Consider the following 17,303-nt stretch of genomic DNA (forward strand, 5'->3'; position numbering starts at 1 on the left):
AAAGATAGTGGCTGCCATTTTAGTACAAACATGTCAGTCATTCGTTTAAGTGAAGAATTTGGTCTTGAAAGTTTAAACAATCCAGTATATTACTGAATTCCAGATGATCATTCAAATACTCAATACCTGATTTATTTGGTAAAGATCCAAAGGCTGTCCTTTCTCAACAGGATGTTCTATGCATCTTTAGGATTCCCATTGATCTGTTCTAGCACAGCCCAAATAAATTCTGGGAGCCATGTTTATAATCTTTGTCCTTAGTGGCCAATTTAATTGTTAGGTGGGTGTGGGAGTGCCATACTCCAAACCTTCTAGCACTTACTGTAGCTGTCACATGTAGAGGTTGGCGTTGTACATCAAGTGTCAGCGTAGCCTGGCAGAAGGCTTTGCATGCATGGAGATTACTGAATGACACACTGCCTAATAGTAATCTATAGATTTCAGAAACCTATGAACTCTTACAAGGTTTGGAGATAACAGTTGCTCTTTTGGATTGCCAAGTATAGCTTACCTTGTGTTTCACAGCATTTTTGCTAGGCAGTCAAGTTGGAATGCTGCTGCCCAACAAACCTTGCTTTGTGGATTCGTGATTCATTTTCGGATTAACTATATTCTTCCTCAAGAGTTTCCTGAAAGGCGAGTATTCTGCAAAGTGGAAAGCAAACATAGAAGTGTATTTGAACTTCAACTTTTGCATTCCATTTGGGGTTTAAATTATTTGGAGAAGTAACACCAATGATTCTCTCATCAGTCATTATTGATTATGAAATGTATTTGTTAGGAACTTTTAAGGTGGTGGTGGTGGCGGTTTAATGAATGTTTATTAACTTCCAGTTGCACCAAATATAAAACAGAGCTTAAACCCATTAATATCAGAAGGTGCATGCACATGAAGTTAAAGATAGTTATCTTACCTATAGAGAGGGACTTTATATCTGACTACATTTTCAGTGTGAAGAAATTCAGCTTAATAACAACGTTTATTTCATTGAGATCACTTCACAGTATAGCATTGTCACTGTGAAAATTAGATGCTGTACATTTGTGACATCTTATCAAGAATCTCTTAATTGCTTTTAGATATGAATTGTAACCTGCAGGCATCAGTGACTGGCTGAGTGAATAGGCACTGTGTTAGTATCCAGTGTCTCTGCTTTCTCCCCTATCTCTCTTCTCCCATTCCCGCTTCTAATATGTATTTTTCACATATCCCATTGTGTTGTGTCCGTAGTGGTTGTGGTGGCAGAGTGCCTTACTCCCGTTGGATCCAGAGTGCAATGTTTCAGCTTTGTGATAGGTCCTATAATTTGTCTAAAGGTGGTAAAACTTTCTTAAATCCTGATATTGACCTTTCGCATTGTCGGTCCTGTGTAGGGAAATTTGCATGGGTACATCATGTGACAACTAGTGAAGAATTGCAATTAGCATGTTGCTTTTGGGTCCAGATCCTCCCATCGCAGAGTGAAACTTTCTAATTCACCTTAAGTGGACACAATTACATATTGGAAAAGTTACCAGCAACTGGCATCTGTTTGATTATCCCCATGTCCGATCCGAAAAATACCTTATGTCTTGTGTGAAATAATTGACATTCAAGGTTTCTAGCTTTTTGAGGTGAAATGTTTGTGATCGAACTGTATCATCACCAATGTGTTTTCATGATCTTGCTGAGTTAATTGACCATTGAATCAAACATAGTCATTCTTGCCACATTCTGCTCATTGTCATTCTTATTATTATCCTTCAAAAGTACTTTCATAGGTGAAAAGAGAGCATGTTTTCGATCTGCTTAAATGGAAATAGGAGGATAATTTCTCTCAAGTTTGTTCTAAAAAATCACAGATTGTGTAACAAATTCAGAGTGTTGGTGCAGTTCCCCAATAAAGAATAGTCTAGGAACAGTCTAAGGTGTCCCTCAGTGTTTTGGGGTGGAATGATCCATAATGTAATAGTGAGTTTCTGTCTTATGGTCCCTAAATATAGTGGTCACTAGTCTGCCTGCCTTGGATGTGATGAAAACATCAAGAAGCTACTTTAGTTAGACTGACTGTCCAAGTAGAAAACAATTGTTTATCTCCTAAGACCCATCATTAAGGTGCAGGTGGCTGTTCATCGACACACAGAGCATGGAACACACCACAAAAAAGTAAAGGACTGGATTTGGCCTCAGTATTTAGTAGTGATTGAGATTCATTCAAGCATTTGCACCCATTACTATTTTGGTTGTGTAAGTTTTTTGTGGACGTCAGGTTTTCTAGATTTGTGGTCTTCATACTCCATCAGCTGTCATCTGATTAGGCACATCAACACTTCCCTCCATGCTGTTCCCTACCGTCACCTATTGTACTAGCAAGCCACAATCCTTCATGTTGCCTGTGAGTTCTAGTTGTTAAGAAGTGACACAATCATTGTTGTTACTATTATTTCTGTCCCTCTGATAAGTTATTACAGACATTCACGTCTTATGTTTTTGTACTTTGGGCATCCAAGCAAAACATGGGTGAGTAATAATTATTTTCCTTTCAGGTCAGTCTTACAAAGCAGGTACATACCACATCTCTGGTAGAAATGCACCAAGAGCCTCACTAATATTCCCACAATCCATAACTGGGCTGGAAACAGAGTTTTGTAACAAAAACAGCTACATTTTAGGTGCTTCTCTGCCTCTAGGGGCGCAAAGTAAATATGTAATTCAAGAGGAGGCTTAACCACTAAAGGTCACTGCTATCTTCAACCACAAAACTACAAGGAGCAATTTGGAGTTCTAACCAACAGAATTTGAAATGTGTGCACTGAGATGCATTATAACGTTCCTAATGCTAATGATCAGCAAATAAGATTGTCCCTATTATTCAAGGTTTTACTGCACTGAAATCCCTGCTGGTGCATCTCCTCATCCATGACTGGCAAGCCTCTGCAGCTGATGGATGGCCTCTCTGGCTAGCATTACAATCAGGAATACTCCTCTCCTCTTTCAGGCCCAAGCCGGCAATGGTTAAATTGCTGCTGCCAATATAGGCTTCTACTTTCTTTTGTGATAGAAGATAGTAGACATGGTTAGGAATCCTTAGGGACCTATTTCATTGCGCTGGGTATCTTGGTTGCAATCTTGCTATCCAGGTAAGTTGGCTGTGTTCTTCCCTTGATGATGCAGATTGAAAGATGCTAATGTAGATGCACATCCATATACTGAAGTTGAGACACAATGATTTTCACATGAGAAATCAGTAGAAATGACAAGTGCCGAGACACCCACCTTGGCAGCCTTCTTGGAATGAAAAGTCCAACACAGCAGTTGAAGGTGTGGAATTTACAACCTTATCTCCCTTTGGTAGACTTCCTTGGAACAATTGGACACTGCCCTTCAATTTGATCTGTCAGTCTTGCTCATAGGATCCTACTGGGTCTGCACTTCTCTCCTCCGAATCCACACATTCAGCTTTAGGATTTTTAGTAATAGAGTTCATTAGTACACATTGATTACTTGAACCAACCTTAATAATAAGTGGACCTAATAACATGTCTAGTCATCTCAAGTGTACTTTGATTTGTACAGTGTCACCTCTTTTTTGTTTGCTCAGCCAACCCTTATATATTCTGCACAGTGCCATGGTGTTCTCTAAACATGTCACTACTTTTTAGATTTGTTTCTCTGAAACTTCTATTTTCTCTTGACTGATAGCAATCTGATCAGACAAAAATAACCATATTGACTATAGTTCTCCCCCACAACTGCTTTATACTTACTGTCCTTCAAGCACCATTCATCCGCCCTAATGGCCAGTAGTCTCTAACAAGAAGAGCAGTAGGTTCTAACAACAGATAGAAGATAGACACACTTCAACAATCAGCAGGTATGTTTGTTCAGTTCCCTAAGAAAATGCATTGCTTTTAGTATTCATGCTTGAAATTAGAGCAGCAAAATTACTCTAGAATATTTGATGGTGTATATATATGTGTGTCATAGACTAGGACCTTGTGCGTCATTATACTAGAGTTTGTTGTGAAAGTATAAACCAAATTAAACCTGTGTTGGTTAAGGCTAGGACAAGTGAACACGGTGGGTAAATCTAAATACTGATTGAGCGCATGTACAGTAAGACTTCCAAAGTACAAATTAAATAAACTTTATATCATGCATGAGTCATTAAATCATTTTTAGATATTGTATTTTAATTAAGATTCAGTCATTTTGCTAAAATTACCTCTGACAGTCACAATTATTATAAAAATCAATTTTCATCTGTATTTCAGGTATGGACATTATGTGGAAGGAACGGGATCCGTCCTCCAAACAGCAAAGGATGTTGAGGTCTGAACTGAGTGAATGCATTTAGAGTTAAAATAATGATTTTATTTAAGAAAGCAAACTGATCTTTCTAGAAAACCTGTTCTCAGTAGTGTTACTTATCTGACCAATTTAGTTGGTATTTGAAATTGTTACATTTGTAAAGTGTTTCTGGCTGGCTTTCATCTCCACCATCTGTGGAAAAGCTATGCTGTCTTTGAAGATATGGTATCCCAGTGTATTCTTCTCAGCTATCCAGTTCTTTTGGACTGGAAATGACATCCTTGCATGGTCCTTGAACTGCCAGTCAATAGCATAAACCACTGACAAATCTATCACACATTCAAAAAGTTGATTGGATAGTGTGAGTATGAACTCTACAATATGGGTGTGACCTTCCCGCAGAGTGAATTACCAATGTTACACATTGGTATTTTAGAAGCTGGTTCAATTATGTAAATGTGTTCTAATCTATGATTTGGAAGCCCCCCCCTCTATAGAACTGTAGCGTAGGCTCTCATTATTCTAATGAGACTACTGGATTTTGAGCTGCAGGATCGCCTGCGGTGTGGGAGACTGAGTCTGACCCGCTACAGGTGACGCCTGTCGCTCCAATCCGGGTTTTGCTCCGGCTAACGAGCAGTGCCTCATCTCTGCCCAAGGGCGGGGATGATTGGGCAGCCAAGTGCATGACATACTTGATTTCTCAGGGAAACCGTGGTCACTCAGGTCTCATCCGTTTCTCTCGATTACATTGGTCTCACATACACAATGACAAACAAGGCAGTATATGTTTCAATAATGTTTTAATAAAGTGACTGCATCTTAATTAGCAAAGCATGGGCTGCAATAACCAGGACGATAGAGCATGGCAAGATTCAAATTGTGACAAGGGGAGTAAAGCATAGAAATAGCACTACCATATTGTCACTAGAGTCAATGGACTAATTCCTTCCTAGGTTATAACGGAGCACAGCGTGTTAAGCTCCAATTCTGGCCTTCAGGTTCCCCTGAGAAGACATAATCCCCCATACCTGAGCAAAGGCCTGAAGTCTGCATAAGCAGCTGTAGCGAAGCGTTCAGCAATCAGCATACAGTCATGTTCTCTGGCTGGAATCTCCCTCTAAAGTATAAGAGACAGGGAAGTGTTTTTACAATAAAACAGCTGATGTGCTGAAAAAATGTCCCTACGTAAGGATGTGTGTTTTCTATGAATGTCAGAGACAAAATTTTACACCACGTTCACCGGCAACCTATCTTACTGCAGCCTTGGAAGAGGCACAGAGTGACAAGCATGTCTTGTTTGAGAACCGAGTGCTGGCCTAGGCAAAAACAGTTAGATAAACAGAAAATAAAACAAGACCGTGAAAGTGGCTATTGTAATAATAATAAATGAAGCTGAATAAAATATATCTAGGTTAAAGTGCACAGCGGCAGGCCTAGTATGCTAAAATAACATGCCTGGAGTTATAACTAAAATGGCGACACAACAGAACATTTGGCGATTTCTCCTCCTTGCCTCCCCAACACAAGTTCTATACCAGGTCCCTTTTGAGCTTTTAATAAAATGCCTCAGCCACTTGCTTCAGTAGTTCTTCCTTCTCCATCTGACAGATCCCCCCCAACATGTTCACACACCACATACATGACTCGGATATTGAATCACAGAGCCCCCTTTCCTCCCACTAGGCTCTAACCTGTGCATATCCCTGGAAAAACACACAAAACTTTGTTTTTGTGAAAGGCGAGGAGATCTATCTTTCAAGGCTGGGTAGGGGAGTGAGAGCTCACATATATAATGGATGTTTAAAAGAAAAGGTTTCTCCATGGGACAACTGTTTGCCTATTCAAACCTAACTTCTCATGTACTCAGGAAAAACTTTCCACTTGGTGGGAATTGTATGCATAGGCCTACCCCAGGAAATCTATGATTCTCACAGATTTTTTGTGAAGGCTTAAATATGATAGAAGTGTACTCCCAAATGTAGGAGTAATAGCGATGGAGCAGATTTCTATCTTTTTAGTCTAGAGTTTTCTGAATTTGACTTTCTGGTTCTAAACCCTGCTCCTTGAACTCAATCTGTCAGATCCCTTCCTACACATACCACACAAGTCTACTGCCTTGCATTCGTAGAATATGCTCTATTTTCTGCTCGTGATATTTTTAGGCTATTTTCAATCACAGTATTCTATTTGTTCACCCCATTTGTATGGGCACACATTGCATTTGAATAAACGTTTTCTGGTCTGTTGGATATCATTGGTGCTGGAAATAATATCAGCAGGAGAGAATCTGAAATTCTTTGGAATGTACATGGTACGACCAGGCTGTTTTCACTGTTTTTCCACATCACAAGTAATTTAGAGGAAGGATATACCGTAGATGGTCTGTTGGTTAAAGGCTGAATTTATTTAATAATTGTTGAAATTACGTTTTATTATTTTGATTTACACAAATCTTGAGTCATAGTTATTGAGTTTCTGTTTATCCTCAAATTCATGTCTATCCAACATTAGCCACTTCCTCTTCCTCTTCCTCTTCCTCTCTGAACGAGGAGTGACTCAGAAGGGATGGGAGCTGGTGTGAAGGAAAGATAGCTGGGTGTCTGGAAGGGGTGCCTATGTAAATCAGGCTGCAGGAAAATATTCTGCTGGGTCCCTTGAGGGTAAAGAAGCGGCACACACGGGGTGTACTTTGGAAGGGAAGAATTGTGTGGTATTCAGAGGGGGTGGCATGATAACAGATCCAGAGGGTGGACTGGAATGGAATGTGTTCTGGATGCCAAGAGAGGACTAGAAAGGAAACTGAGGTAGAGCTAGACATAAGAGTAAGCTTGGACAGGAGAGGAAATGTAGAGATGCAATTAGGCAGGGGAACATCTCTTTCTGTGAAGATGGTTGCTACAAGTGGCTTTCTTCTGGTAAGAGCAAGAAAAAGGATGAATAAATTATATATTTTTAAATTCGTGTTCAAGGTACTTCAATGTTATCAAGTGAATTCGGAACGTGGGTACTTGTCTACTGCTCCTAGGCAGACAACTCAATGCATATATTATGGCTGGTGACATAATGCACAAAATGTTTTGCTTTCTTGCGCTCTGAGATGGACTCCTCAGATCATGTGCAATGGCTGGTTGTATTAATAGCCAGGCCCCTGGGATATGCCCTGTTGCTCCTGGGCATGAATGTCTCATAACATACACTTTGGCCACTTATCTATTTGCAATTCCTATGGCTAGATTTAAGAAGCTTTTGTGTGGAGTCCTCAGGCATATCCTGTGGCTGGTAGTATAACCGTAAGGCCTCTGTCGATCCACAGCAAACCCTCACGTTATTCCCTCAAGCTGTTTTGCAGCTCTTCAATGTGGTTTTCCAATGGTCCCTGGTTTGGTCCATTCTTTTCTAAGATAGTAAACCCAGCCACACAAGTGAAGTACCAATGTTAGTGGGAGTTGTGTGAGAATTCTGAGTATTAGCACGTTTATGGATCCTACAGATCCTGGGAACTTTCCTTCAGAGAAATGTGAGGCACATAGTGAAAATTTGATGTTTGCAGGGCATTCTGGGTAAGAGACTGTAGTGGGAGCAACACAACCGAAACCACCTTGGATTTACCTAGTTCTCTATATTTCAGAAATGCCCATGACTTGTAGGGTTTCCTGCTAGCCAGCTGACCCAGAGCCCAAATAGTGCGGCCATTCACGTAGCAAGTGTTTGGAAACTAGGATTCTTTGTCAGGCAATATGTCAAAACTGTGCTCAAAAGAACCCAAATGTTCTCTTGCTGGGCATGGGAACAGGGATGCTCTAGACCCATTAGGGCCAAAAAGCCAGCTGTGGAGATTTTGAGGGGGGGGGGTGTGTGCTGCCTGATTTCATGGTGGCTCGAACCCCACCCCTTTTATTTTATTTTTTAAATATCCCTTCCATTCATTGAGCTGAGCAGAAACACTATTCAACCTGTTGTTGGGTGGGGTACAGCCTGATGCCCGAGTGGGCCACCTCCACTCCCTTTTTTGTTAATAATATTCCTGGCGTCTAGTGGGCTTTCTGAACCCTGGGGGGCAGTATTGTGGGTAAACCCTCTCAGTCTGAGCCCTGGAGTCATAAAGACTGGTGGGGGGGGGCATTATGGGGAGAGAGGATGCCCCAATGCCTGGGTGGGTAGTGCTGCACCACTTTTTATTTTTTTATTTTTTGCACCATTGTCCCTTGTGTCTAGTGGGTGTTAACCGAAACCTGCTTGGCCCATTACGGGTGGGGCACAACCAGATGCCTGAGTTACCCATGAAAGCGATACGATACACACATTTTCAGCTAGAGAGCTCCCACAGAGAAGCAGGCTTCCTGTTCACAAATGTCAAGGTGCTGATGATTTCTAGTTCAACACAGGAAAGAAAGCACACTTGTTGAATAATTATACCGCTGGTGAGGATATTTACGGGCAGCAGTGTATACCTCTGATTTCAGGTATTGGCCCTGGAAATGAGACATACCATATGGGTGCAGTATTTACTGCACAACTTTTTGGATGTTTTGTCTTTTTTCAGGAAATTGTGCCCCAATAGATTTTATCAGTTCTTTCTGGGCAAATCATCCCTGGAGAGAATTGTAGGTGTGCAATAATTTCCACATCCACTAAACATGCTCATGCAGTAATGATCAACCGACTTGAAATTCCATCCTCCAACAAGTTTCTCTGTACACATGTTTCAGAGTTTTCTTGTAAGGTACTAATCAGATCCTAAAAAAAACCTGAAAGGCTTATAATCTGAGGTGAGCAGACAAGATAAACACACTGTAGAAATGTACCCTATTTGAGAATATAATAGCAAAGTAATCCTGTCCAGCAGAACACAATGGAAGGTAAGAACCCAAACATCAACACACTAAGGAGCTTGTTTTATCATATTCTATCATGTTGGCTATCACATTACTTCGCCTAAAAAACAATGAAATAATATGCAAGACCAATACATGTGTAAGCTAAATGATGAGGTGGGTAGGTTGAGATATAGCAACAGAAAAAGTATGTTGGGTTACCACTGTATGCTGATGATGGCTTATAGGAAAGTATCATCTTGCCTGGAATGTTACCCCCATTTTGCACTGTATGTATGTATGTTTTAACTCCTGTGTCACTGGGATCCTGCTAGGCAGGACCCAATGCTCATAGTATGTGCCCTGTATGTGTTCCCTGTGTGGTGCCTAACTGTATCACTGAGGCTCTGCTAACCAGAACCTCAGTGTTTATGCTCTCTCTGCTTTCTAAATTTGTCACTGCTGGCTAGTGACTAAATTTACCAATTTAATTTGCACACTGGTACACCCATATAATTCCCTTGTATATGGTACTTAGGTACCCAGGGTATTGGGGTTCCAGGAGATCCCTATTGGCTGCAGCATTTATTTTGCCACCCATATGGAGCTCAGACAATTCTTGCACAGGCCTGCCACTGCAGCCGGAGTGAAATAACGTCCACGTTATTTCACAGCCATTTTTCACTGCACATAAGTAACTTATAAGTCACCTATATGTCTAACCTCCACCTGGTGAAGGTTGGGTGCAAAGTTACTTAGTGTGTGGGCACCCTGGCACTAGCCTAGGTGCCCCCACATCGTTCAGGGCAAAATCCCCGGACTTTGTGAGTGCGGGGACACCATTACACGCGTGCACTATACATAGGTCACTACCTTTGTATAGCGTCACAATGGTAACTCCGAACATGGCCATGTAACATGTCTAAGATCATGAAATCGTACCCAATACCATTCTGGTATTGGGGGGACAATTGCACGATCCCCCAGGTCTCTAGCACAGAACCCGGGTACTGCCAAACTGCCTTTCTGGGGTTTCCACTGCAGCTGCTGCTGCTGCCAACCCCTCAGACAGGATTCTGCCCTCCTGGGGTCAAGGCAGCCCTGGCCCAGGAAGGCAGAACAAAGGATTTCCTCTGAGAGAGGGTGTTACACCCTCTCCCTTTAGAAATAGGTGTGAAGGGCTGGGGAGGAGTAACCTCCCCCAGCCTCTGGAAATGCTTTGATGGGCACAGATGGTGCCCTTCTCTACATAAGCCAGTCTAAACCAGTTCAGGGATCCCCCAGCCCTGCTCTGGCGTGAAACTGGACAAAGGAAAGGGAAGTGACCACTCCCCTGACCAGTACCTCCCAGGGGAGGTGCCCAGAGCTCGTCCGGTGTGTCCCAGACCTCTGCCATCTTGGAAACAGAGGTGTTGGGGGCACACTGGACTGCTCTGAGTGGCCAATGCAGGCAGGTGATGTCAGAGACCCCCTCTGATAGGCTCTTACCTTTCTTGGTAGTCAATCCTCCTTTCTTGGTAGCCAAACCTCCTTTTCTGGCTATTTAGGGTTTCTCCTCTGGGGAATTCTTCAGATAACGAATGCAAGAGCTCACCAGAGTTCCTCTGCACTTCCCCCTATGACTTCTGCCAAGGATCGATGCTGACTGCTCCAGGACGCCTGCAAAACCGCAACAAAGTAGCAAGACGACTACCAGCAACATTGTAGCGCCTCATCCTGCCAGCTTTCTCGACTGTTTCCTTGTGGTGCATGCTCTGGGGGTCATCTGCCTTCACCCTGCACTGAAAGCCAAGAAGAAATCTCCCGTGGGTCGACAGAGTCTTTCCCCTGCTAACACAAGCACCAAAAGACTGCATCACCGGTCCTCTGGGTCCCCTGTCATCCTGACGAGCGTGGTCCCTGGAACACAAGAACTCTATCCAAGTGACTCCCACAGTCCAGTGATCCTTGAGTCCAAGTTTGGTGGAGGTAAGTCCTTGCCTCCCCACGCTAGACTGAAAACCTGTGTACTGCGTGATTTGCAGCTGCTCCGGCTCCAGTGCACTCTTCTAGGATTTCCTTCGTGCACAGCCTAGCCTGGGTCCCCAGCACTCCGTCCTGCAGTGCTCAACCCTCTGAGTTGGCCTCCGGCGTCGTGGGACCCTCCTTTGTGACTCTGAGCCAGCTCCGGTTCACAAACCTTCTAAGTACCTGTTCGAGTACTTCTGCGGGTGCTGCCTGCTTCTGTGGGGGCTCTCTGAGTTGCTGGGTGCCCCCTCTGTCTCCTCCTCCAAGGGGTGACATCCTGGTCCTTCCTGGTCCCCAGCAGCACCCAAAAACCTCTACCGCAACCCTTGCAGCTAGCAAGGCTTGTTTGCGGTATTTCTGCGTGGGAACACTTCTGCAAACTTCAGCACGCCGTGGGACATATTCCATCCAAAGGAGAACTTCCTAGCTCTCTTCGTTGTTGCAGAATCATAAGCTTCTCCCATCCGGAGGCAGCTTCCTTGTACCTTCATCCGGGGTTTCATAGGCTCCTGCCCCCCCTGGACACTATCGCGACTCTTGGACTTGGTCCCCTTGCCTTGCAGGTCTTCAGGTCCAGGAATCCATCTTTAGTGCTTTGCTGGTGTTTGTGGTTCTTGCAGAATCCCCCTATCACGACTATTGTGTCCTTTTGAGGTAGTAGGTGTAATTTACTCCTACTTTTCAGGGTCTTGGGGTGGGGTATCTTGGACACCCTGACTGTTTTCTTACAGTCCCAGCGACCCTCTACAAGCTCCCATAGGTCTGGGTTCCATTCGTGATTCGCATTCCACTTTTGGAGTATATGGTTTGTGTTGCCCCTAGACCTATGTTCACCTATTGCAACCTATTGTAATGCTACACTGTTTGCATTTCTTTTCTGACTCTTACTTACCTGTTTTGGGTTTGTTTACATATAACTTGTGTATATTACTTACCTTCTTACTGAGGGTACTCACTGAGATACTTGTGGCATAATGTCATAAAAATAAAGTACCTTTATTTTTAGTAAGTCTGTGTATGGTGTTTTTCTTATGATATTGTGCATATGATATAAGTGGTATAGTAGGAGCTTTGCATGTCTCCTAGTTCAGCCTGAGCTGCCTTGCCATAGCTACCTTCTATCAGCCTAAGCTGCTAGAAACACCTCTATTCTACTAATAAGGGATAACTGGACCTGGCACAGGGTGTAAGTACCACAGGGTACCCACTATAAGCCAGGCCAGCCTCCTACATGGCTTATTGGGGGTATTGTTTCCAGGTTGAACCTATGCCTTCAAAACATCACATGACAGGTGACACGAGAGAAACTAGGAGATTTATCACATGCTGCACATCTTGCATTAACTCGCCCAAAGGGCTGAACTTTAGTGGTGCTCAGTAACCATAACCATACTAGTCTATTCAGCGCCAAGGTGATACTTTTACCTCAAGCTACTGTTCTGTTAATCGTACCCATCTGCCCGATATTATTAATTTTATTGGGTGAGCATAGACCAACGTGCTTCAGGGCCAATATTTATTTTCAAACTTGAGTTATTACATTTTAGTATGAGAATTATTGCAGGGAGAGAAAAATCAGGATGTCTGACGAGCTAGACAAGTATCTCAACTCGACTGAAAAAGGAAAACGAAAATAGTAACAAAGAAATTCCAGGGCTAGAGCCAGTACTTATTTGGAAGTTAACTCTGTCATAACTAGTTCGCAAGATGAATGTGCTTCATGCCGAGCTGATGTACGAGACTGACCACTGCACTAGGCTGGACTAAGCACTATTGGAACAGACGCAAACACAAGTTTAAACACACTGGCCCAAGAACACAATTGTTCCAAGAGCCCTGTCTCTATGTCCATTCAGGATTTTGTAGATTTTGAGTAGGTAAGGCTCTCCCAAAATTTGTTGAGGCGAGTCTTTACTCTAAGATTGCCTCTTCTCTTTTAAAATGAACACTTTAGTTCCTTCAGTATATCCGTAGGAAGGCAGACCTTAGGTACTAATAATTACAATTTCCACACTGCAGTGGATTTTGACCAGAAGTCCTTAAATTGTTCTTTCTCGGATGAATTCACCAGTCATCACCCTCTCTTTGCGTACCTGTTGATGAGGACTTAAAGAAAAGGATTTTGAAGTACGAAAGCACCGGATAAGGAGGTGGAGTTTACGAAGGATATAGTCTGACCACCTTGCTTGTGCTTTAGGACACCTCATAACACTGGAGTGAGAGGAACTTTGGACTACCAGTAGGATTTTTACTGGTGTGAGTACCTTCTAATAAATTCCTGTTTTATCATTACTTACTAACAGTTAGTGCACAGACCTCAGTAATGGGCATTGGCTGGCTGAAAAATACTTTTAGACGATTACAGTGTGACCACTTCTTTTCTATTTTTGTTGCATACAATTTCCTCTTGGTGTCAAAAATATAGCAATCTTGAGGTCTTCTTATTCTAAACCAGTGCATTATGATTGATCGTCTTGGAAATAAAATTTTCTTTCATAAATACTTTTATTCAATGCATTATTTGCTGATGAAGCATTAACGTCTTCAAACTGATACACAAAACATTGCTGCCATTCCTTTGTCAGTAGAATTGTTTACGAAACACGCCTCTTCATGTAATATAAAATGCTTTGAAAGTGGATTAGAATGAACTGTTCATAAATCATTCATAAAGATGAATAGGCTGGTATTAATTTCTCTGCAGATTGATTCCGCTTTTAGGGCACTAGAGACCTTACCAGAGGAGGAGAAGCTCGCAAATTTATCATCGCTAAAATTGAGATACTTTACTCCACGAGAAATTGCCAATCTTCATGGATTTCCACAGAGCTTTGGTATGTCTCTGATGACTAGTAATAATAATAATAATAATAATAATAATAAAAAAAAGTTTTCCTATATAGTGCTTTTTGCGCAGTTTTTCTGTTTGCACAGTAAATAACATGCAATGCTCTCAATTAAAATGTTCCCATTGTGTGACTAGACAATTGTACCATTTTATTTTCGAAACTTTAACTGTCATCAATACATTGGAGATTACTTTTTGTGTTAAAAAAAATTACAACTTGGAAAAATATCATATTTATGTACCCTAATAGTGGCCAACCTTGTTCGTTCATGTTTTTTTTGGGGGGGGATGACTTGATCTTTTATATAGAAAAGTAAACAAGGCAAGGATTGAGAAAAAAAGACGCTTCTATCAGAAAATGTTCTAAGTGCCTTGTTTGGAGGACATGATTCTCCGTCATGAATGTGACTACCCTTCAGCCATAATATATGTACATTGTAGCCTTTGCACTTGTAATATAGCGAACAGAATATCTGTTACTTTATCACTAAGTGCTCCGTCTGCCAAACTCTAAATAGGACCCTCAGTATTGTAAGCCACTCAGGTGTCGTTGTTTCTCACTTCTTATATATGGCACCCAATATACCAATGCGGAGGAGTGCTAGCTAGGACTGCACTAAGCCTAAGCTTCTGTTTGTCTTTCCTGTTCAACTACTTGTGAAACACAACAGCAATAACAACTGATGTAGGAGAGTAGCTTCATTGTGCGAGTTTATAGCCTGTATGTTGGGTAGGAGAACTAGATAGGTGTGTCAGGTAACACAGCTGAGACATCAATAGACTGATATTAGTAGCAGGAATTGACCTCGCAAATGAAATTATGAAATAGGACCAGTGAAAGTGCTAGTACACCTCACGAGACAAACGTTACTGAAAATACTGGTCTGAAGGTATAGAAACCCTGTGTGACACACCACCTTGAATCACACCAAATATTAAATACGTTTGTTGTTGATGGGTATTGTCAAAGAGCTACACTGCTGCATTATAAGGTTCCAAATAAAGGACACCTCTATTTCTTTATCTTGATATACGTTTCAAATGGTCTTATACTAAGCATTGACAATTTCATTTGATTTGTCTTTTCTACAGTGAAAATGTATTACCAAGATTCCCTAACACAAAGGACAAGTACAGGATAGGGAGCAGACAGAGTACAAGTTTCAATTAATCTTCAGCATCTATGAGTTTGCATCTGGGCAGGCACCAATGTCGATAATAGATATCAAAAGACCTCATGGTGCCAAATTGATTTATGGTGTGCAAGGGGGTAGATGAAACAATCAGCAGAGAAAGAATGGTGTAAGACCTTTTCTGGCGGCACTCTGTCCAATTCTGAAGGTTTAATGTGAAATAGTGTGTCTAGTTCACAATCCTTCACCTGGGGTATTGCAACTACTTTAAGTGTCAACATGAAATATAGTAGCAGGTTTAGATAGAATCTTGTGTCCAACTATGGCATACTCATTCTGGGTGTTGTCAAGTGCTTAAAACCCCACTTGGAGTATTGTGTTCAGTTCATAGGACTTAACGAAGTTGTAGAGGCTTCAGAGGCCATGTTTGGTGTAATGTGATTATTACTCAAGGGCACAGTTGTAGCAAGATGCCCATTTTGTAAGATAACTGTAGGAGGCTATGTGGTTTAATTTCCCCAAAATCTTTTCAGTTGTAAATATCCGTATATTACCACAATTTTCAATGAAAACTCTCTGAGTGATGTTCTGGTAGTTTCCTACATTTCCTGGAGAAAGACAGTCTCTACCTTTTATCCCATTCCTTATCTTTCTTACCATAAGGCAAAGGCCTTAATACTGTTTTTATATTAAGGCCCTCAAAGCAAAATGTTTTCAACTTAAAGCTCTTCTCCAAATGTTTGTGACAAGGATTGTAGGAGATGGAGGGTCGGGGCTGAGCGCAGGGAAGGGGGGAGATTCAGATATAATTTCAGGGGTACATTTTCTGTAGTTTATAATTTACACTCAGTGTGAGATTTATAAAAGAATACATGCATTACAAAAACACATAAATAAACCAAAATTCATTGCTCCCCCTAATGATGGTGTTGTGAGCCCTTCAAACTCCTGGACCCCAGTGCAAGTGCACTTGCTGCACGAATGGTAGCTGCGGCTGTGAGTATCAGGTTACCTGTACTGTCTCTTTCCTCATTCCCCCACCATGCCTGGGGTTCCACTCCAGTCTGGATTTCTTATCCTTTCAGAAAATAATGAACTCCCTGCTGCCCTCTTCCTTACAGCAAATGTGACCTGTGTGTTTGTTGTCAAGGCAAATGAGCCCTTATGCCCATTTTTAAGGTAGGATAATCATAAGTATAATAATGATGTGGGCCTCGCTGACCCCTGGCCCCATTGCTGCTGCACCTGCTTCACTAATGACCGCTACCACCTTCAGAAGCAGGCTGTCTCCTCTGCCCTTTGTTAAAAACATAGGCCCAAACTAAGGTGTCTCCTATGCTTCTATTTTCCCCTCCCTTATCCCATTGTTCTGAGTCGCAAAGTAACACTTGCACTGCAAGTGTGCAAAGGGACCAAATATAAGCAAGGAAGTTTATTAATTGGGGTTCAGTTGGCTCTTCATACCACTGGGTCCTGGTGCAATTGCACCCATAGCACCAGTGATGCCTACAGCCAGCAAGCTGTCTGCTCTGCCCACTCCACTGGGCCATCACACCTAGGCCAGAGGCTGAAAGCAGGTATTCTGCCCTTTTCGTGTAAAAACATAAAACAAAAAAAACACCTATTTCCCCCTATTGCTTGGGCCATGTTCCCTGGTGGCCTAGACCCTAATGCTAGCAAGAAAACTGTGGCTCCACTCCATTGTTTGTAGGAAGACCACCATAATTGGGGTGCAGTGGCCACTTACATCTCTGGCCCCAGTGCCACAGCATCTCTTGCACTAATGGTAGTGATGGTCATTAAAAAAATAAACAATCCCTCGTATATTGTCTCCTTCCTTAGAGGCATCTCTGTGAGACAACTATCTCTGTTCATTAAAAAAAGAAAAAATAACAAGCTCAATGTAATGCCCCCTTTTCTGTGCCATCTCTTTGACACCATTCATGGATCTTGCTCCTTTCCTTTTCCGCCTTGGCCATTACCTGAGATCCCAGGGGTCCAGAGGATCAGGGCTCTTCATCGTAATACAACCCTGCTGGCCTCCTCCCTGCCACCCTCCCGACTTACCTGAAAAGACATATGCATGTAAACTGTGGTCATCGGCGGGCAGGATCTATGGGGAACATTATGCCCATGCTTTTTACAAAAACCAAAACAACCGTCCATTAACATTTAATGCTGGCCGTGAGGTGACGGGGAGGGTGGGA

The 17,303-nt window shown here is 42.3% G+C and overlaps 1 protein-coding gene across 1 annotated transcript in view; it reads left to right on the forward strand.

Moving 5' to 3' along the window:
* TRDMT1 (tRNA aspartic acid methyltransferase 1) overlaps window positions 1–17,303 on the forward strand; it is a 152,285-nt gene that overhangs the window by 123,880 nt on the left and 11,102 nt on the right. The window contains exons 9-10 of the mRNA XM_069211548.1: window positions 4,255–4,312; window positions 13,820–13,949. Coding sequence (XP_069067649.1) covers window positions 4,255–4,312; window positions 13,820–13,949 — 188 coding nt within the window. The remainder of the gene's footprint in view (window positions 1–4,254; window positions 4,313–13,819; window positions 13,950–17,303) is intronic.

Source organism: Pleurodeles waltl, chromosome 10 (assembly GCF_031143425.1).
Source record: "Pleurodeles waltl isolate 20211129_DDA chromosome 10, aPleWal1.hap1.20221129, whole genome shotgun sequence".
NCBI lineage: Eukaryota > Metazoa > Chordata > Amphibia > Caudata > Salamandridae > Pleurodeles > Pleurodeles waltl.